This window comes from Lonchura striata, chromosome 12 (assembly GCF_050655825.1).
Source record: "Lonchura striata isolate lonStrDom1 chromosome 12, ASM5065582v1, whole genome shotgun sequence".
Lineage (NCBI taxonomy): Eukaryota > Metazoa > Chordata > Aves > Passeriformes > Estrildidae > Lonchura > Lonchura striata.
The window spans coordinates 7,512,888-7,535,012 of NC_140714.1; the positions used below are offsets into that span (position 1 = coordinate 7,512,888).

The 22,125-nt window shown below is 40.4% G+C and overlaps 1 protein-coding gene across 1 annotated transcript in view; it reads right to left on the minus strand.

Annotated features, from left to right (window-relative positions):
• Nucleotides 1-15,819: 15,819 nt before the first annotated feature.
• The window catches only part of PTPRG (protein tyrosine phosphatase receptor type G), a 391,091-nt gene continuing 384,785 nt past the window's right edge, over nt 15,820-22,125 (minus strand). Inside the window, exons 28-29 of the mRNA XM_021537228.4 lie at nt 21,704-21,839; nt 15,820-20,986 (exon numbers count right to left, since the gene is read on the minus strand). Coding sequence (XP_021392903.4) covers nt 20,840-20,986; nt 21,704-21,839 — 283 coding nt within the window. The 3' untranslated portion in view covers nt 15,820-20,839. The remainder of the gene's footprint in view (nt 20,987-21,703; nt 21,840-22,125) is intronic.

Genomic DNA, 22,125 nt, shown 5'->3' on the forward strand with positions numbered 1-22,125 from the left:
TATTTTATTTTGTCATTTTTACTAACATTTAGGATGGCACAATTTAGCTTTATGTGCGTTTATTTACTGCTACCAATTTTTGCCATATGTCAGTTTTTAAAAAAGGAATTTTTTTTATATATATTGGGATTGCAAGACACACCAGTATTTCAGAGGGAAACTGTAAGAATGAAGTTTTCTTATATGAAACCACTTCAAAACTTTTTTAGAGAAATGTGCATATTTAAGGGTTTTTTTCCTTCCTTTCCCCTTCTTCCTTCCCTTCCCTTTTGGAGTATCTCTGTTGGTACAGTAGCTGAATGCCCACTTTGAGGTCTGTCTGTTAATAAACATTTGTGGAGTGATATCATTGGTGAAATGCAGCAAGCCTACGGGACAGTCCAAGAGCATGAAATCCCATCAGAGAGAGCAGCCTGTGGCCATCACCTCGGCTTATGGCAGTTTTCCCATCAGCTGCAGAGGCTCTCAGCAGCATTTCAATCAGCTGCACAAACCCTGTGCAAAGCTGCTTTAAGTTACTACAGGCTAAAAGGCAAAGGCATGCAGGGAAACGCCATCCTACAGCAGTAGTGAGCTAATAAAGTATCAAACTTACGAGGGTAAAAAATGGGCTTCTAATTCCTCTTTCACATTCTAATATTCAGAGACTAGCTCTCAACCTTTCTGCTGGCAGGTCCCCTACCTTTCCCTGTCCCGTGTTCCAAATTATTGTCTTCTCTGCAGTAGGGATATTAGAGCTGAGATGAAGCTCATAAATGTTAGGACAACCCAAGAACATATTCCTGTATTTGGGTTTTGGGTGTTTTGGTAGCTAAAGGTGTGTATTTGACGTGGGAAACACTGGTGCACCTGTGAAAGTCAAGTGTTGTTGAAAATGAATTTCCAGCACATTACTCTGTGCTTAGACAAACTAATGTAATCTGTGTGTGCTTGTTGGAATTGCCCCCAGACATCAGGAGACCTGTTTCAGGTGAGCCAGAACCCAAACAGCAGACCAGGGTGGGCTCAGCAACCATCAGCTGGTGCAAAAATAGTCTAAACTAGAGACAGTTGGCCAAGTTCAGAAAAAGTGGAAGACCTGTGTGAAGAGGAAGAGCCAAGAGCTGTGTGTGTGAGGGCACACACAGTGGTAGAACTCCAGCTGCTTTGTGTGCCTGTCAAAATATAGTGTAAAATTGTGCATCAGGCCAGGCCAGACTCTGTCCAGTGTCAAAGAAAAAAATACTGTTCTTGATAAAAAGATGTTAACCACACAATATTTTCTTCATGCTGCAAGTAGAGATAGAAACCTGACAAATAAAACAAATCTAAGAAAATCAGTATTCAGTTGCAATTTCTTTCTTTTTTTTTTTTTTTTTTCTTTTGAGGAAAGTGCTTTAAGGTTTTGTAAATATAAGCTAGACTAGACAATTCTTCAGATTGCTGGTACACCCACTCAGTCTTGCCAAGGGCATACATGCCCCAACAGGTGCTCTCCATCAGTGGTGTCTATGGTATAGCTACTTCTTTTGGAAGAGCTCATGAAAATAGTTTGGCCTTTAAGTAATAACATTAAGCTTTCTCTTAAAAAAAAAACAAAACAAAACAGGTCTCCACTGACTTTAACAGATGTACAGGTAGTTGAATGTTTTACAAGTAATTATAATAACTATTTACAGTAATTAACCTGAATCTAATTGCTTCTCAGCATGATACAATAGTAAATGAAAACTTTATTTCAAAAAATTCCTGTTGTCTATTTTCACTAAACTGCACAAAGGAAACACAATAAAAAACCTCTTGGAGAACCACTATTCTCTGTTCCTGTTTAGAGTACTTTAAATGGACGTGCTTAGCTTTGATCTTTCAACCACTTCACTTACCTGTGTGGACTGGATATTTCTTCCCCAGTGTGAAGAGCAAGCTCCTCCTGAGAGCATAAGGGGTGCACGTGAACAAGAGGGACAGAAATACACTTTTATAAAATAATAACGTCAGATGGTTTATACAAGGGAAGGCTGATTTCCCTGGCTCCCTCCCTAATCAGTGCAGAGAGCTCAGCTCTCCTTGACCATCTTGTAGACTTGAGGCTGAGCATTTGGAGCTGCTCTGATGGACCAGAGGTATCATTCTGTACAGGCTGTGTAGGGAGCTTTGAGAAACTGCTTTCCTCAGATTGGTGTTTGTAGTTATGTACCTGATCAGTGTCTGACCATCTGCTTCAAAACTATTCACAGCTTATGTCTTTCACACCCTCTGGAGGTTCATTGGAGCTCCTCAGGACTGACTTTGCCTGCTGCACAGACAGCAAGTCTGCCAGCTTTGGCCTGCTTTGAGATTCCTGTTCGAAGTCGTAGCAATTTTACTGAGGAGTAGGTCAGTGCCTGCTAATTTCATGTGAATTCAGTCACCTGCAGGTACTGCTGGTTATTTAAACACTCTTCCAACTTCCAATGCATTCACACGATGCTTCGAACAAACTGGACTATTCAGCTTTGTGCTCTGGGTTGATGAAGGACACCATCTTCAGCTTCAGGCCATTTGCACTGGGTGTACAAGTCACCCTGTAACTTTTAGCCACCCTAAGTAATGCTATTGCCATCTGGTCATACATTAAAATTGTCTTATGCTGTAATGATGATACATCTACAGCAGCAAAAAGTACTTTGAATTTTAATACATGCATTTGTACGACTGTCAAGATGCCTGATATTAATAGCTTGAGTTTTACTGTAAGCGGAGGTAGAAGAAATAACACCACCTTCACAGTTCTGGCACAGTTTCCTTATGAGCTGAATTCTCAGCCCATTGTTTCTGGATTTTGCCATACAAATCTGAGCAGCAGTGTTCTATTTTTTAATTTCTGTTTAGATTTTTAGTGCTTTTATTATGAATTTCTTTAGTTCCAGAGAGAAATTAGAGAGGCAACAGTGCTTCTCTTGCTGCATAACACCAACATTTACTGACAATAAGAATAACTGAACTTGTACAGGAAGCCAGTTTCTAATAAACCCTTTTACTGGGTTATTGTTATGAAGCTTGAGCTTTTCATTTTTACAAAAAGGCCCCACTTTTTAAAGAAAGGTCAGTCAATCTTTTTAGAAAGATTTAATAAATTACTTTTCCCACCTTACAGAATTTAGTCTTTTGTTGAATTGTTTCTGTTCCTATTAAAGCCTCACAAAAATGTACCTTCTATTATATTTCTTCTAATAGGTTTCTCAGCCTTATAACTATAATAAATTTGTCAGTCTAGGTTCGCTGAACACTGGAGTTGAAAATCCTACCACAACAGATTAGAAATATAACCATTTCTAAACCCTTCCAAGAAGTTTTACCCTTTCTTTCAACACATTTTATGTACTCAGCAATTCAATGAAAATAACCTTTCAGAGTCATTCTTTAAAGTCTCTTTCTTGGTGATAGCACAGTGGAGCCATTTGATCAGTCAGTCAGAAAACCTGAGTTCTGTTCCCATCTTTGCCAGAGTGGATTCATAGTCTGAACCAACTTGCTGAAAGCCAACATTTTCTTAAGTGTTCATTCAGAGGAAATGACCAACATGACCCACACAAGACCTGATTTTTAGAGCAGCTGAGTGCTCAGACCTGCAATTTCAATAATTTTGAGTGGTACCCTTAGCACTGCTAAAATGGTTAAAAAAAGTCAAATTGTTTGGTAACCAGAGATGAAAAGCCTCAGAAGTTCTTACAGAAGATTTTAAAAGATATGCAATTTTTTTTTTTTTTTTGCCTAATCTCTTTCCTCTATATTGTGTCCATGAAATTTGGTTGTTTATTGTGGTTTTCCTTTTTCTTCTTCTTTTAGGAGAGAAGTTACATTTTTTACAAACAAAAAATACTGGTTTGATAAACAATTCTTTCCAGGAAATTTCTTAAAGTGTGAGAGAATGTAACAAAACCTTTAGAATATTAACAACCATCCTAAAAGCAGAGAAGCAAGGAGCATGATCACATAAATCTAAGAAAAACGAACAGAATCTCTGTAGCTCAAGCCTCGTGTTATAAAAAGAATCAACTTTGCTCTAAAACACTGTGTGAAGTATAAATGTCAATGTATCATATTTCCTTTGTATGAATTAATTGGAAGGAGAAGAGAAACAAGAGTTATCCAAGTAATATAAAAGCATAATTTATGAACACTTCCATGGGACACAATCTGCACTAATCCCAAATTACAGGTCATATTATATTCTTCAATTTAACACCCTCCCCTCAGGCTTATCCATATCCATAATTCATCTTTTCATAAAAGATGAATTTTCTCACCCCTCTTTACTTTTGAGAGAATTGTTTAGCTGATCTTCTTGCAAACCTGTTATAGGTCATTCTACTTTTCTGACCAGCTATGAGGGTTCTGGTGTGTTTCTGGTCACCCGAGTTCAAAGGAAATGAAGAGGTGTAAAAGAAGGTCCTTTCCAATGCAAATCACTCTATGATTTTGTAATGAATAAACCTTCTATTGAACACAGAGGTTTTAGGGACGTGCTTAAGTATCAGACATGTGAACTTCTGGACAGAATAGAGAGGGAGGGAAGAATGGGTTCATTTTAAATGGATCTTCACCCATCTGTGACTGGCAGTCTGAGCAATGGCTTTCTGGAGACCTTTGGAGGGAAGCTGACTTGCAGAGCCTTTCCATGGGAAGGTTTTCAGAGCAGACTGGTTCACTTGAGCCATGCTGGTGAAATACCAGAATCCCACCACCGGTGTCAGTACTGCTATCAGCTGCTGGTCTTCATTGAGAGAAAACTTGGAAATTAAAGCTCCCAGTCGCCTGCTGCTCTGTGCCTCAGGCTATGGGTAGTGTTGCAGAGGGAAAACCTGTAAAAAACACACAATGCACAACTTGTGCAGTCAGCTTGGCTCTGCCTGCTGAGCCAGGCTCTGTCTGTGCTATGTAGGTGTGCAGGGCACTGCTACTCCATTCAGGCATTGGGAGGAGAATGTTTTGAACACAGCACCTCTGTGTTGTGAAGATCTTCCTGTATGTGTAGGCTTCCTAATGTTACCTTCTATTTGCTGTGATCTCACTATGAGCTTTACATTACAAAGTCCTACATGACATTATTTGTGGTTGGCTGTTTGTCTGAACCTATTTCATAGCCTAAGGCACTGAAAGGCAGGTGAATTTAAATTTTAGCTTTCAAGTTGGTTTTCAAATGCTGTCAGTTTAAAATATTTAAATAGCAGCAAGTTTTAACAACATTCTCAGATTTCCTTGCACAGTTGACTGTCTTTGTCCTTAATGAACCAGACTCTATTTATGATAAGAGTTATGGGCAGCCCTGTGGAGTCCAGGCTCTGAATAGCTGGGTAAAAATGTCAGTGCTGCCATTGACGTGAAAAGGGTCAGTGGTTGCTTTTCTGTCATTTGTAGTTCAGCTTTGCAATAATGTAGTACTTTCTTTGGAAAGATGAAACAGTAAGAGATATGAGAAAAAAATACATTCCAAGGAATGAGAAAATTACTTTCCTTAGGGAGCACCATTTATTTTCTTCATTAAACCTTATCAAAGAATTGTATCACTTGATGGTTGCTGGTTGAATTTCTGAAAATGGATATGATGGGCAAAAGTTGTAGAGTTAGAGCAGTTTATATCAGTTTCTTAAAGGGAATTATTTTCTATTTAAATGTGGCTTATGTGTTTATACTCTGTGTGTGAGAGAGTATATAGCTATGCTGTCTCTATTTCCAGTGATATTTGAATCTGATTAATTGCAGCCAAATTTAACACCAAATTAGTTTACTAGTCCCAAAGACATCAAAGTTGTAGAAGTTTTTTGAAGATAGAGGGCTATTCAGAGAAAAAGAAAAGTAGAAAGAAGAGCTTAGAATTTGTAGGATGTCAGAGGGTTCATACAGGCTTTTCCCCTACCAACTCAAATCTATAGAAAACCAGGCTCCTTGGTTCTGTTGTTCATAGAGCTGCATATCTACTTAGTATTTTTCTGTATTTAAAGCGAGTGGAATGAAAGCAGTTTATATAAGGAATCAAACTATCTGTTGCTAAAATATGACTGGTGTATTAATCAAGCCATTACTGAGATGCTCTAAATTTCCTCTCTGAAAATGTCTCTGCGCAATTGGGTAATCTCTCAAAATAATATGTAGTACCTTTTTACACGTTGTGCCCACTGGAGTAATCAAACAGGGATGATTAAAATGCTTTCCCAGTTATGTTTAAAAAACATGGTGTGTAAGTTTTATATCCTTTGAATTGTCTTACACTGTTACAGACTCTGAGGAGGGACTATTGTCTCTGCACTAAAAGACATGTAAGGAGGTGTAGAAATGGTTATTAATGTCTGTTCATGTGTGAGAAAATGTGAGTGTTACTTGTAGGAGAGATCATGAAAGCACAGCTGGGATCCATGGCTAAATCCCACAAAGTATGCTGAAGGTAGCAAGATAATCTCTGACAGTAAAGGATCATTTTAAATAAATTGCTGTGTTTAGGCTAGAGTGGAAAGGAAATACACATCTAAGGAAAAAGGGAATTTTTCTTTTCCCTTATAGTTTTTCTTTCTTTCTGTGGTCTCATTTCATATGCTTGCAGGCCTATAAGGAAATACAACTCTGGCAAGGCTGGAAAGTTATGATTACATGTCTTCCTTCTCATCATGTACCTGGTCTGGTCTATCTTTAGGTTTCATTCACTTTAGATTTCATTCATTGCTCATCAAAAAGCAACTAGACTAATTTTAGAAAATGACTCATCAAGATATGGGGGTGAGGAGGAAGAGAAACAGTGAAAGATCTCAGAGCCTACAAGACTGAGATTTATGATAAATGTAGCTTGGGAAATTTGTTTACTTTGAGTAAGATTTTTTAAAGGCAGTTAGATTACTGGCTACTTTATGGGCTGAAATATATGCAGAAAATCAGATTAATCTCGGTGGAAACACTAAATTAGAAATGGCATCATTCATTGTGAACTGTAAAAAGGCTCTGCAAAGGCCTATTTATGGAAAAACAAGGCAACATCATAGGAGTTCTTTAGAAAGAATCATCCATTTGCTGTCAGGGTGCAGGATTGTAATTTGTTTGCCACCACACCAATGATATTCCAGACTGATTTTCCCAACAAAACACAGGCTGAAAAATCACTATTAATGGGAGTATAGGAAAATTCAGACTGAGTCCTGTTTTTGAGAAGGGACAATAGAGGATACTCAGGGAAGGTGACAAAGAACAGCAGACATCAATTCTTACCAGGCTTTGGCAGCCTGTAGACCAGGCACATCCTGAACCAGAGATTCCATCCACATCTTTGTGTTTACTTCTCAGTTTAAACTTCTTCATGTCAATGTCTGAGGATAAGGTAAAGAGTACCATACATAAATAAAGACCCAACCTGTCTCTTCATTATGCATCCACACACTGCTGCTGTGGATGCACGTGGGTCCACAGCTAACACCCCAGGATACTACTACAACAGAATAATTATTGTTCATCATGAATATCTTTGTCAGAAGATTGAAATAGGTTTGCCTAAAATTGCTCAGAAAAATATGCAGTAATGTTGAAAGCCAAGAAATGTAGTGATAAGGTGACAAAAAATTCTTGGCTCTGCTGAAGTCAAAATGAACTTTGACCATGGCTTTGGTGAAGCCCAGATTTGTGCCTTGAGAGTCTGCCCAGACAGCTGCTCTTCCTGGATGTCCTGAGAGCCCAAAGGGGCTCCAAGGAAAGGTGTGCTGTCATGTATTTAGAACAATGGATTTTAACAAGCATGTGTGCACTGTGCATGACTGTGCTACTCTTTTTGTGAAGAACCTACTCTTTCCAGCTTAGTTCTTCATTTTCACAAAACCAGATCCTGCAGCTGAGCACTTGTGGCTGTCAATGTTCTCATGCCACTTTGTGAGGGAGGACTGGCAGAAAACATTCAAGTGCAGAGGATTTTGTAAAAAAAGAGGTTGACTTGCTAGTTAGATAGCACTGGAAAGTGACTGTTGTGAAAAATTGAAGACTTGAGCATATACCACCTTTTTTCTCTAAGCTTTTCATTCTTCTGTAGACACAAATCAGGAAAAGAACCACTCCCTGTCCTTTGGGGATTTCTTCATCCATTTTACAGCAAATACTTCTGTTTGTAGGTATAGTACTTTGTGTTGTGACCGCCTTAGTGAAATAAATCTACCGATAGCATGGCCCAGAAGGGAAACACAGCTTAGTGCACTGGTGAGGCTGTGTCCTCAGACACTTAGACAGGTCTCCTGTGAAAGGAAGATTGAAGGCATCATCCCAGGGATGGGCATTGCTGTGGCCTCACTGCTGCATTCAGACCCACAAGGCTGTGTAGAGCTCTGCTCACCCTGAGGATTGTTAGGGAACAATCCTCAACTGGTCCTGTTCCCAAACCTGTCTGTACCAACACAATGGCAAGAGCTCAGCTTCTGCTACAGGCATCAGTTGCCATGTGGGAAAATGCAGCCCATAGATTATTGATAACCAAGCCCTAGGAAGAAGCAGAGCTCTCCAGAATATCAGGAGTGTACAATAAAATTCAATGAGGAACACAAAATAAAGGCAGGATTAGCTGCACAGAGAAACTTTAGTGCCTGAGTCCTGCATGTTTTTGCTGTAATCTGTTGCAGTTGATACTACAGCCTTATAATGAGGCTAGTTTATAAATTATTAATAGATAATATGAACATCTAGCAGATAAGGATAACATGGGTTACAAGCTCATTAGCAGATAATACTCTATAGCAGTTATAATCAACCTGCTGAACTCTGCTATTGCCTGGTAACATTTGAGACCTATTTGTGAAAATAGCTATTATTTCCTATTAAATATAAAAGGAAGCTTAATACAAAACATGTCCATAATGGTTATAGTACAATATGAGATCCCTTTTTCAATAATTTTTTGTCTTTAAGCACTTATGTCCACCAAGATCCGTCTGTAAGTAGGAAATGTGTACACTAGAACTCACCTGTGAGGAGAGGGAGATGTATTCCTCCTCTTAATGGGAAGCTCAGGTTTTGAGCTGGACAGAGGCAATGATGGTTTCAGAGAGAAATGTTTTGGAGCATGGAACAGCTGTGAAAGCCAGCTGAGTGAAGTGATGTCCTCTGAAGTCACCCCAGCTATTCCATGTCAATCCAGGGGCATCCTCCAGCTGTAGGTACAGAGCTGGACCTCTCAGGGGGACAATGTCCTCCTGTCACACCTGGTCATTGAGTACCTTGTACCCACCTTGGGTTTCATGTACGTGTGGGTGTCTGAAAAAGACTTTAAAGTTTGTGTTCTTAACACAAATATCATAATTGCAGGGAGGCTAAAATTCCACTCTCCTGAATCTCATTACTTTCTAAAATGCCTCAAATCTGAGACTCAAAATAGTGCTTTTGGGCTATAGTGTGAGCTGTAGTAGTTGTAATGACATGTTGTGAAACCAATCCTGCTTTACACAAGGTGCAAAGAATTTTTTAAAATCCAGTAAATAGTTAAGAGTGAAGATAAAAGATCTGGGAATCCTTTATTTGGAGGTCTGATGCCATTCAGGTCAGGAAGACTGTGATGTCCCAGTGCTGCAGTGGTGCCACCTTAGAGGGGATGTGGATTTAGTGACAAAATTTTCCAAATCCAGTGTGGAATGCCTGCCTTTATACATTCCTCTTCTGTGAAAAGCTGAACTACAAACATATTTCCTGCTCTGTACCTTGCTAGAACAGACCTTTAGTTGTATGGATGCATCCTACCTGGAATAACTGTAGGTCTTTCTCCATATTGCTTTGCAAAAGTACCTTGTATCATTCTCAGGAAGCTGAAGTCAAAAAAGCAATGGATAGGAAGGATTTTAGTGACTGAATTAGCTTAGTTTCTGATATTTTAGTTGTTAAAATTAAACAGAGAAATCTCCAAACCCACAAAACCGAGAACAAACCCATTCCCCAAATAATAGCCTTTTCAGTCATTAAGTGGGACTAACATGCACCAATAGGATTATGATGCCTGAAAATGCACCATACTAAAATAAAATTAGTTTAAAAGGCAGGCACAATATCATCATCAGGTAGCTTTCTTTCAGGGTGGAAAATAGCTTTAATAACTTAATTGTTGGAGTTACTATAAAAATAAAAAAGTTCTCCTCCCACCCCAGTACAGCAGTGATTGTGTTAAAAGGAAGACTTCTGGGTCTTGAAGGCTGTTTTGGTGTTCAGCCTATGAAAAATGAGGGCTATGGTCCACAGCTGGAAATCAGCAATGCAAAGTGTTGAAATTTCATTTTGAAGTGGGCGTATTTCAGAGTACAGAACCAAATGGGAAAATTCATTACATGGAAAGTTAATGCATCATGCTGCCTAGGAAGGATACTGAGAGGTGGCAGAGGAAAATCAAAAAAAATTGTAGTGCAGGCAAAATGTGGAGTAGGAGCTCCAAAAGGCAAATAATTCAAAGTTAGTATTACCTTTTTGGGACATGCTTTTTGGACTTACTTAGAAGGAAATTACATAATAGGACTTTCTGTTTTGGGTAGGGACCACTGTATAGTCTGAAGAAGAAAAGAGGGCGAGACAAGATTCAAGCAGAAAATTTGGGCAGGGGTAGGTATGTGCTCAGAAAACACAGCCTTGCTCAGGGCTGTTCTTTGCTGAGGTTGTCATTAAATAACTGGCAATAAGAAATATCTGCTCAAAGCACCCAAAGTGGTGGGTTCTAAGCCATTTGTGACAGAATGGACTTTTCTGGTCTGGCTCAAAGTCTGTGGGGATGCATTGCCCCAGAACAATTCTGTGAACAAACTGGAAACCACCAGGAAGGCATTGGACTGAGTCAGCATTTTGTGCCATGTGTATGTGACTTTGTGGCCATTTCCAAAATTGGCTTTATCATTTTGTGCATTATTTTTTCACCTAGCTACATGCATAAAACAGGGCATAAACCCAGAAATAAATAAAGGCATAAAAAGGGGTATAGTAGTATTCCTTCTTTAAGAAAGTTGGTGTAATTTGAGCAATTTTATGTAATTTATATTAAATTACCATGTCCTTTTTGCTTTGTGTCATTTTGGAGCTTGTTCTATTTCTTTTTGTCTTATCTTTTATGTGACAAAATTCCAGTTTAATATCCTTTTTTGGCAGTTACATACCTTATCTTTGTGGTGGATGCCAGCACAACTGTGAAACTGTTGAAGCAGATGAATCATAGACCAGTCCTTGATCTTCACTGGGGACTGGAAGATGCTGAGCCCTGGCTGATCAGGCACCATGGAGAAGCTGGAAGAGAATCTTGACAAATAGAGAAAACTGTATTGTGACAGGGCTCTGCTCATCTGCCCAGATTAGCTTGAGTCAGTTATTCTTCCTAATACACATTGCTAGGAGGTCAATAGTGCTTTTGGAGTCCATATAGGATCTATAGCCTGAGAGTAAACAAGCCACCTGCACCCTTTTTATTTCAGAAAACAGAGGAGGAAGAAAAAGGTGCAAAGATTTACTTATGGCCAATTTCCCAGGCTGCAAACAATTTACAGGTCACTGGGAGACTTTCAGGCAAAGGCACAACATACGTCTAAGAGACTCAAAGTAAGAGGCCATCTAGAAAATTGGATTTAAGTTATAAGGAAGCTTATTTAAAGCACTAAAACTCAGAAGGCAGAGCCTTTCATAACCTAAGGTACTGAACCTTTAAGAGTTTTTATGATTCCACCCCAGTCCAATAAAGGTGTTTTTCAGCTTGAAGTCTAGTATCAAGCAGCACTAAGGACTTTCCTTGCTAGTTGCAAAGTGTGATGACCTTTCTGTACCTAGATAAATAAAGTGTCCCCTTTTATTCTGTGTCACCATTTTTACACAGCTACATATATTACAGCCACAAGCCAACAGTGTCTTTTGGTCACAGTCACACTGTATTCAGATTAATGATGAAATTATATTTAATTTAAATAAAATTAAATGATATTTTAAATTAAAATGATCATCTGATGATTAGACTCAGAGTTTGTCCAACAGCTGTGACACTGAGCCAATACCATTGAAGGGAATGATTTGAACCTGTCAGGAGAATGAAACAGTGTGTGCTGATGGTCCCATCAGGCTGCATGTAATGAAGGCCTCGATTTATTGTTTTTCTGTGGTTTTCTGTTCTTCTTAACTGTGTGCTGGTGAAACACAATAAGCACCTTGTTACAGAAAAATTCTCATTTATGTAGTACATACAGGACACCTCCATTCCATCCCTCTTGTGCACCCCATAGCAACCCCACAGAAAAAACAACCTGGCTTTCCTCAAAAGATCACAAATTCCCTCCGATGCATTGGCTGAGAGAAGCATAAAGATCTCATTTGGTCCTGCAGTCAAGCTCATCAGCTCTCCCTTTGCTTTTCCTTCTCAGCAAGGATCACAGGAAAGGATCACAGCCTTCCCTCTCATGGAAGGCACCTGCAGCATCTCAGGACTCCAGACTGACTGACAGAACCTCACGTTAGGAGACTCTGGGGGTCTCTGTGATGCATGGCTGAGGAGTCACTATTTCTCTGTCATGGTGTGAAAATATTCTTAAAGAGTCTGTACTAGATTTATTATTTGAGCTTTATTTGCAGGTTGCCACTGTTGCCTCAGTGTCTCATTCCCTGCCTGAGCAGTCAGAGTCTGCTGCTCTCATCTTGCAAACAGGGCATCATTTTAGAACAAAAACCCCAGTGAAACAGATGATGGGGGGCTGTGCCATGTTCTATATATTTAGCCTTGGGCTTCCAGCCAGTAATGCCTTCTCCCAAGACAAAAGACACATACCTTTTGCCTTTCTTCTGATGTTGACCCAAAAGCTCTCTCTTTAGCAGCTCCTTAGACAAAGGAACAAAGAATTTATGATTAGATGTAGTGCAAGGATAGCCTGTGATATGAAACAGGGTTTGAATTGGGCAGTGACAGAAATGATGAGCTGTGCAGAAAGCATGGCTCAGACACACAGAGACAGGGAAATGTGAAACATTTGAAACAGCTCCCATAAGAGACATGGAACTGAAATGCAGAATCTTTTCAAAATTCAAAACCATAGCATAAAACACAAATGAAGCAGGCGTTGACTCCTAAACAAGGATTTCAAGACATACGGAAGATAACAACTTTAGAAAAGAAAAGCAAGCCCAGTGACTGTCAGATTGATTGAACACAGTGTCAGGAAAGATTGCTTTGTGAGTGTTGCTTCTTAAAGCATTACGAAGTCAGAAAGACATCAAAAACATTGATTGGCAGCAAAGGGGAACAGAAATCACCAGTGATCAATAAGGTAGCTGCCAGCAGGTGGGGATGACATGTCAGTGAAGGAAGCACTTTGTGGGGCTTCAAGTGGCTAAGTAATAGGACTGGGACCAAGCCATTGATCAAAATTATTTTTATGTTGTAAAAGATACTGAAAATAAACCTGGCATTTGAATCCATTTAATAAAAATGCTGCTATTATTTGTGCCTGCTTAAGATGACTGCTAGCAGCCTCTGGAAGCCTTAAGGGCTAAACGTGTTAGCTATTTCTTACAGAAGATGCTGGGATCTCCTGATACCAGCAATTAATTCAGGCATATTGTTAGTAGTGGGAAGTGCTGGTAAATCATATCTCTGGTGCCAAAATATTAGTGAACTACTTACTACATCTTTCCACTTGATACAGGTCCCAGCCAGGCCGCTTCCCTGGGCATTCCCAAGCCTGGAAACCAAGTTCTTTCTCCAAGGCTTTGTCTTTTCTCTTGCCCTCCACTCCTGCCTCTGTTGCTCACCAGGATGTCTCAGGAGGAGCAAGGGCCTCCTGGAGCAAATGCTGCACGACCTTGGCAGAGCAGGGACCTCTGCCCCATCTGTTGTCTGTGCAGTGATGACCTGGCTGGCAGCAGCTGGGAGCTCACCTCAGATGTGTTGCTGTCTAGTGAAAATGCTTGTTTTTGTCATTTAAGGAGTTGCCTTGGGGTGTTCTTATTTTGTAGCTGTTACAGAGCTGTTTTTCTTGTTCCATGGCTGCCCCAGATCATGTTCCCACTGCCTGACCCCTACCTTTTTTGTGGCTTGTCAAACTCTGGTTTTTGCTGTATCTATCAAAGATGTAGAAACAGTTATAGCTATAGCCTTCCTTCAGGAGTGGTGTTTTAAGTGCCAGGAGATAAGCCCCACAGTCTCTCTGCTCCTACCTCTTCCAGGCCCTCTTCCTCCATCATTTCACTAGATAATGCCCCAGTTCATCCTGTCTTTGCTCAGATTTCCTGCTCACTGACAGTGAGGCTCCATTTTTTTGTTTGTGTGGTTCTCCCTTCCCAAAAGGAGATGGTTCTAACCCTGATGTGAGCAGACTGGGAGGTGTCCTTACCTGGTCCCAGTGCAGACCTGCCAGACCTGCACGTGTCTGCCTTGCAGCTGATGGGGTTGGCTCACGTTCAGCTTGCCATCCTCTCCATCCTTCAGGTACTTCCCAGACAAGCAGTGTTTACACCACGCTTTTCCCACATTGTTGCTGTGAAGTGTTGTGTACCCACCTACCTGTGCATGCAGGGGCTGCCATCTTCTCCATGGAGGTGAAGCAGCCAAGCTGGGCAGAGGAACCTTCCCCTGGGTGCCTGCTTCTGGCCTGGAAAAGTTATAGGGGCACTGGAGGTGCTGGAGCATCCCCTAGAGCAGGTATGGCAGGCTGGGAAGCAGCTCCCTGCTGCTCATCCAGGAGGCAGCAGGACCTGCTGGTGGGATGGTGTCGAGCTGCTCCTGGGGTGCAACATGAAGCAGCACCCCAGAGCAGGGGCTAGAGGGAGCACCCTATGAGGTGGGGGGCTTGGCAAGGGTCATCAGGCTGTTGTGTGGTGTCCCACTGATCACAGTCCCCATCCAGTGCTCCAGGATCCCTCTTCCACCCAGTCAAGCAGAACACAGACCTTACAGGTGAGAATGCAGCAACACAAAAGGCGGCAGATGTAGTGTATTGATTTTAATCAGCAATTTCACATCACCAAGCAGTCTGAGTTATTGATGTTTTTGTCCCTGTGCAGGTGCTGCTCTGGAGGATGAGAGCTGCTGTTTCTGAGTGCTGCCAGCCTGGGCAGCTGTTCTGCCAGCAGCAGATTGCAACAAAAATCTGTCCACAAACCTGAGTGGCTTCCCCCCAGGAACAACAAAATAGTTAAAACAGCTCTGAGCACAGAACCAGAATGGGAGGTGGCGTTGGAGCTGCCAGGGTTTTGTTGCAAAACACTGAGAGCATCGATGGCATCATGTGTGTCCACCTCAGTGACAGCCCCTGGCTAGAGCAGCAAGGAGCTGTGACTACCAACGCCCTCCGTGGGGGATTTTTGCTGCAGTGTCTCTAGGATTTGGAACATCTGTGTCCCCCCAGCCTGTCTGAGATGGGAATCAGTACTTTGCTTTTCCTGCTGCAGTGCTGGGGTTAGGGAGCAATGCCATTCATCACAGTAAATCACAGGGTGATGGTGGCCTGGTGGAAGCCCCTGCTCCTCCAGGCTGGTAAGCCAGAAATGGGTCTGAGGAAGCCAAAGGAGCTGCCAAGAAAGCTCAGGATCTGAGGTCCTGTTCAGAATGGAGACAGTCCCCCATCCAAAAGGGGTTTTGATGGGTCACAGCTGTCTGGCCAGGAGCACTGGTGGAAAGGGATGGGGTTATTTACTGGCAGCTCTCTAACAGTTGGAGACAATTAAGAAGGGAACTCCACTGTCACTGGCAGTTCCCAGCTGAGTCCTGCTTGGAAATTTGAGATCTAATTAAAGCAGGCCTTGGATCTCATCATTCCTGCATGCCTGGGACAATGAAATACTGACTCCAGCATCTGTTCCTTGTGTGTACCCAATGCAAATGAGTAAGAAGTCCATAAATACATCAAAAACCATACTTTATTTTATGTATAGCAATACAATTTACATATTAAATAACACTATAATAGAATGATTTGATATAGTTTAACATAACAAAAAGAAGATTCTTCAAGTTACAAAAAGCCCCCAAACAAAAACCAAAACTGAACAAAAAGTCTCCCTCAAAATACTCCCTCCCACCCTTTCCCCAAACCAAACACCACATTTTTATTTTTCTTCTGAATGGATCAATGAGACAAATGTATCTAGTGACTGGCTAAGTCTAAATCCTGTTGCACACACTGACAATGGAATAAAAAAAAAAAATCCAACTTTCACAATCACTGCCCCAAAGAAATGACATGTGTGGAAATCTTTTTTGGAGTGTGATGATGGCATCTCACTACCTTGAAACACAGAAGGTTTGTATTCACATAACCACCACAGAACTAGGAAGGAGGTGAAACTAGAAAAAAATTAGCTTTATATGAAAATATAAAATTCTATGATTATATACCATAGATACAAAGTTCCCAGAAGATGCTTATCTAAGCAACAAAATATTTACAGTTTTAATGACTTTGCTATTTTAAAAATGAAGGAAAAGAAAATAGGAGTACACATGAATGCTTCGGTCTTTAGAAACAATGGCTGCTTGCTAGTCTCAAGTGTTCTAACAAAACAAAAAAGTCACTACCCCAAATGTTGGAGAGTTGTGACATTGTATAAAATTGACTATCTCCTCTTTTGGAGACGTTTATTCTTAAAACTCAAGACATTTTTCTTGAAATTAATTATCCTCTGTAGAAAATGCTTCCCTTTTCAAATAGTTAACAAAAACACTAAAAACAGTTTAACAGCTAAGACAAAGTAGAGGCCAAATCTCTTTATTACAGTTCCTCGCTTTCCTTATTTTTGCATTCCTTCTCCTTTGATAAGTGAAGCCAATGCAGTTCACATTGTTAGAATGGCAACAAGGAGAAGAAGAGCAAAGGGTAACAGTGAATTACATCCTAAAAAAAAAAGAGAGAAAAAGAAAAAGAAGAAAAGCAATGCAGTAGATTAACAAATAGGCATTTTCCCTTCATATAAAAGTTCACTGGCACCATTTGAACATAAACTTCGGAACAAAAGATCTGATGTCAAAAGACATGAATTTGAGAAAGACTGCTAAATCTTCAAGACAACTACAGTTTGTTTTTTAAATTAAGTTGGTTTTGTTTTGCTGAGAATTAGTAGCATGTATCTTTGGTAGAATCCGTATCTATACTTTTTAGCTTTTAAATAAAATACATCAGCTTTAAAAAAGATTAATGAGAAGGCAGTTGTGCTGTATAATAAGGATTCTTCTCCTAATGTTCCAATGTATCACTGTGTTCAAGCAATTCAAGCAGTCAGAAGCTGGAAACACAAGTGAAATTTTGCAGATCCTGTAAATGACTCCACTATCCTAGAGTAGACCCACAGTACAGGAACAGCCACAAGGAAAAGTTTAAGGGGTTTGGATTTTTCTTTTTCCCTGTTTCTAAATTAGCATTTGGAAGCAGACACTGAAATTTTAAGGACAAATGCTGTTTAAAATGAATGTTCTTTAGACATTGATCCTGCAGAAGACTTGGTGGTCTGAGTGGTCCCACTGGCTCCCCCAGACCTTCCTACAACATCCAAGCTCACACACAGGAGTGTTTGGAGGTTGGGTTATTCTGAGCCTGCCACCTATTTCAGATGTTCAGATGACACAGAAGCTTTCCAAGCATTCCCACTTGGAAAGCTTGGCTGCTCTTATGGTCTCAAGACACAGTTCACATCTTTCACATGGTCTGTGGGCACAGGACATGTGCAAGACATGGAGAAATTGTATTTTCTAAATGTAGACACGTGTGTGTTTCAGTCCTTCTGTTCCTTATTTATCAGGGCTGGTGCTGAGGACCACACTCTGCAGTGATATAGGAATGTTCTCAGCTTCTCTTATTTTGCAGACCTGCACATTGCTTGGGAACCTTTGATGCTTGAAAGACATCCTGACTGAATGGCAGGAGCTGGGTACAGCCGAGGGGTTGGGGTCCCAAAAGCAAGAGGTGGTGATCTGCAGAGCAGGACTTGGGCTGGACACTCGTGGGAGCATCAGAAGAATTTATCAGTGCCCATTGCTCCTTCTGCCACTCACTCAGTCCCCAGGAAAGGGTGCAAACCTGTGTAAGAGAGCAGAACTGAAGCTGCTTACAGGAGGACAGATTTGGCTCTTCTGTGTGCTTAATCCTGACCTTCAGAAGCAATTTCTAGCTTCACCCCTTCAAGCCTCGTGCATCACTACCATCTATTGGCTACCTGGCTGTCAGCACAGCACTTAACATACAGCTGGAGCTCCCTTACGAAATAATCCATGGAGAACTCATAGAACACCAGTGTACATTATTTCCCCATGGATTAAACCCCAAACAAGTATTTCAGGTGTTGGAAACTGCCAATGCAAATGCATGGATTTCCAAAGCATCTACCAAAGTTCAACCCCCGCAGCCTTCGTTCATTGATGTTTAAAACTTGTGAGAAGGTAAGGGATTAAACCAAGGGTATTCAGGCAGTGTGTCACAAACCACAGTTATCTTCCATCATGCCACTGAAATGAAAAGTAATCACCTGAAAGTACTGAACAAACCCAACCTCTTGATGCATGCAGTAATCTTTGTGTCACTTAGTTGTCAAGGTTTGAATTTCTAACTTCTCCCTACATCTCCCCAGGAACTTAAAACACTTCCAGATTGAACTGATCCAGCTCATGAGGCCCTTTGTGCTACCAGCTGGCATTGGCTGGGTCCAGGTGCAGGGCTGGGGGCACAGAGGGGCTCAGCAGCCTCTGAGGCTGAGGCTGGCCAGAAAACCACTCAGCAAAACCTTCCAGCCCTTGCTGGGAGCAGCACTTGAGAACGTACTTAAACCATTCTTTTACTGGGGTGTAGTTACTGGAGGGTCAGTCTTAACTCCTACTGATTCCCTCTCCTCCATGCAGCGCAAAGGGGATGCAAATTACAATCTTTTGAAACATTCTGCACATGTTTTATTTGGACTAGCTGTTGCTGGACATGGAATTTCCCTACTGAAACCATGGGCTTAATAAATTGTTTGGTATTATCAATTATTGGGATTGCTTGGATGGAGGGATTCAACAGAGAAGTAAATGTGACTGTGTAAAAGCTTGCTGATGAATCCTTGAATACACTGAATCTTTCTCTCATTAAGACAAAAGGCCAAATGTTAGCACATACCAGTTTGCACAGCTCCTCTGCTCTCAGCGAGGCTGTACCAGTTTGCACCTTAAGAAGTTCTGAACCAACATTATCTACTCTCAATATCCTTTTAAGCAGTTTGCTTTCAGCTTCCTTGTAAATGGAAATACACAAAACCTTGCCAAATATCTGTATTTCAGCAAGACTGGACTGGAAGAAATTAATAGGTTTACATTTAAAAGAAAAAAAAAAAAAAAAAAAAAGTTGCAGTATTTTGACAAGTCCTGAAGAATTGAAGAATTATAATGCATGTTTTCTGTACTTTAGAAGAAATTAATGCCACATATAAGGGAGATTGCCTTTAACTGTACACCAAGGGTTAGGATGGCTGAAATCAAATATTTCCTTTTCTAGACAGACTCAATAACCCCTCCCTACTCAGCTAAGCTATGAAGGGCACAACTAATTTTCTTTTTCAGGAGAATTTAAGCATGTGCTTACTTCTTTTGAACTTGTTGAATTGCAACCAAATACAAAGGAAGAGGGAGCCAGTGAGGATGTAAACTTAAATGCTCCAAACAATAATTACTGACATAATCTGGGGGAAGCCATTCTATTTGCATGGGAGGGAAAACACAATAAACTAGGTTTTTGCTAAAGAATTAGTCTGGCAAAAAAAAAAGAGGGAGAATGTAACTTTATAGGTAGTTTTTTTTTATTAGTTTGCTTCACCAGTAAATATGGATCAGTACTTTATGTTTTAGCACTAAAGTATGAAAATTACACACCTGTAAAAATGGCATCTAACAGTTATGAAATTAAGAAACGCCTGTCATCATGTAACATACCATTAGGTGTGAGGTCATAGTCAAGAAATAGTAAGGAAATTAGATGTGTTTAAAATATTGAATAGCTTAGTAATGTAAAATATTGCTACCTTTAATATATCTGAAAACTGGTCTGATTTTGGGTTGTTGTAGATTTCTCACTGTATTGGCTCTGATGAAAATAAAACCGAAATATTTTCCCATCACAGGGCTGGTTAAAAACCAAAATCAACATTTTCATGAATACATGGGGAAACCTTGAAATTGTAAATTCAAAACTTATCACCTCATCCCACATATTAATTGCATCTAATTTATAATTATATTGTATGTAATTTATATATTCCATGTGAAGCAAGTCTCAGGTCTGTAAGTGTACAACACAGCAATTTGAAACAATACAGAAATAATTGTTTCAGCTCCACAAGGCTGTTAGACCTTCACTGTAGCTAATAATCACCTGCCACATTTTGTCAAGAAAGGATGAACACTGCTCATCCACTCCACTGGAATGCAGAACACCGTTACCAAAACTTTGACATGGTCACTAAATAATAAATATGGTACGAAGGGGTACAGTATCTGTTGTAGAAAGAATCCATCTGGCCTAGCATTCAAGATTTAAGATTTGAGGGTCACTGTAGTTAGCAAAACTTCACTGCATTTAAACAAAACAGAAAAAGCATATGCTTGTTGTCATGGAATGTCACATCAGGGCTTGTCTTGTATTAGGATATTATAGGCAGTAACACTGATCATATAGTGCAAACTAGATAAAATTGCGTTTCACTGTGTGAAATAAACAGAGGTGCAAATGCTCAGTAGGATACCATTAAGACATAAAATGGCAAAAAATAAATATCAAAACTTTTATCAGTGTAAAAAAGTAATTGGGTTATTGTATAACCTAGAGTCTGGCAAAAAAGGCCTCAAAAAAGTTCACTCAGTCTTCAGAAGTTCTACAAATTAAGTGCCTTTTCAGGTTTCCAATTAGACAAGAGACTCCATGCTTTCTGCAGGATCAGATTCGTCACTGGCCATCACAGCACCATTTTTGTCCAGTGTCATGGGACCATTTCCATTTTCCTTAGTGCTGACCAAGCTTAGCATTGCCTTATAAAGAAACTGGTACTGTTCCTGGAAAAGAAAGAACAACTTATTTCAGTCCTTTAAATGTACATTAATGAGCAGCACTTTAATTTGGCATTTCCAGGGAAGGTCATGGGCATTCATTACCAGAAGCACACATAGCAAAGAAATAGACTTAGAACAATTACCTCTGTTCATCCAGTTTAACCTTGTCAACCCAAACTCCAGTTTTGGTAGATGATATTATTTCTGATATACTGTTAAACACTTCAGGAGGGCAGGACAGAACTGACGCCACAGCTCAGCCCCGGGTCACTCCCTGGGTGGCAGAACCTTGTGGCACACACACTGAGGAAAGGGGCTGCTCTTGCTGGATACTCAGGGAAGAGCCTCAGCCCTGCAGCTTTGCCTGCCCTGAGCATCCCTTCATACCACAGCGTGCCAGATCTAAAGAGCACAGCCGGGCTCACAGGGCTGGCAGGCAGATGGTGACAAGCTGAAAGGTGCTTCTCTGCTAGGACTTGCCTGTATGATGCTCCCCTCCAAAGTATGAGAAATAAGTTCAAGTGCAAATCAGAGACTTACAGTGTGGCTTTGAGGTTAACAAAAAATGACAACTACACAAAAGACGTTCAAATGCAAATTCTGCTTGGTAGCAGATGCTGTAGGGCTTGATAACATACACAATGCATGTTTTAGTTCATGCTTTTGGTCTCAGATGAAAACCTTGTAAACTGTCTATTTATAGTTCATTTAAAGACTTACAATGTCTGTAAATACTCCGGGCCGCATAAGATTTATCATCTTTGCCACCTGGAAAACATCGACAGCATTTTCATTCTCCAGCTGCTGAGACAGAGTGGTAAGGGCACACAGAGTTCCTGCTGACACAGCTCCATACCTGGAAAACCACACCAAAAGGAAGAGTTACTCAAAAACACACCAGGCCACTGATCCAGAGGCATGGAAGTGTTGTTATAGCCTTATTTAATTACTGTAGTTCCTCTTTGTGTTTACTAAATGTTTGTTTTATAGTGGCTAATTTTTTGTCATTTTAATTCATAGAAGAAATGATGGTACACCAGTAATCTCAGGTTATCTGCACTATTCAACACAAAGAACTGTATCAGCAGCAGAATATGAGCCATTCCAAAATACCCAGCTTGGAGACTGTAACACTGAAATCA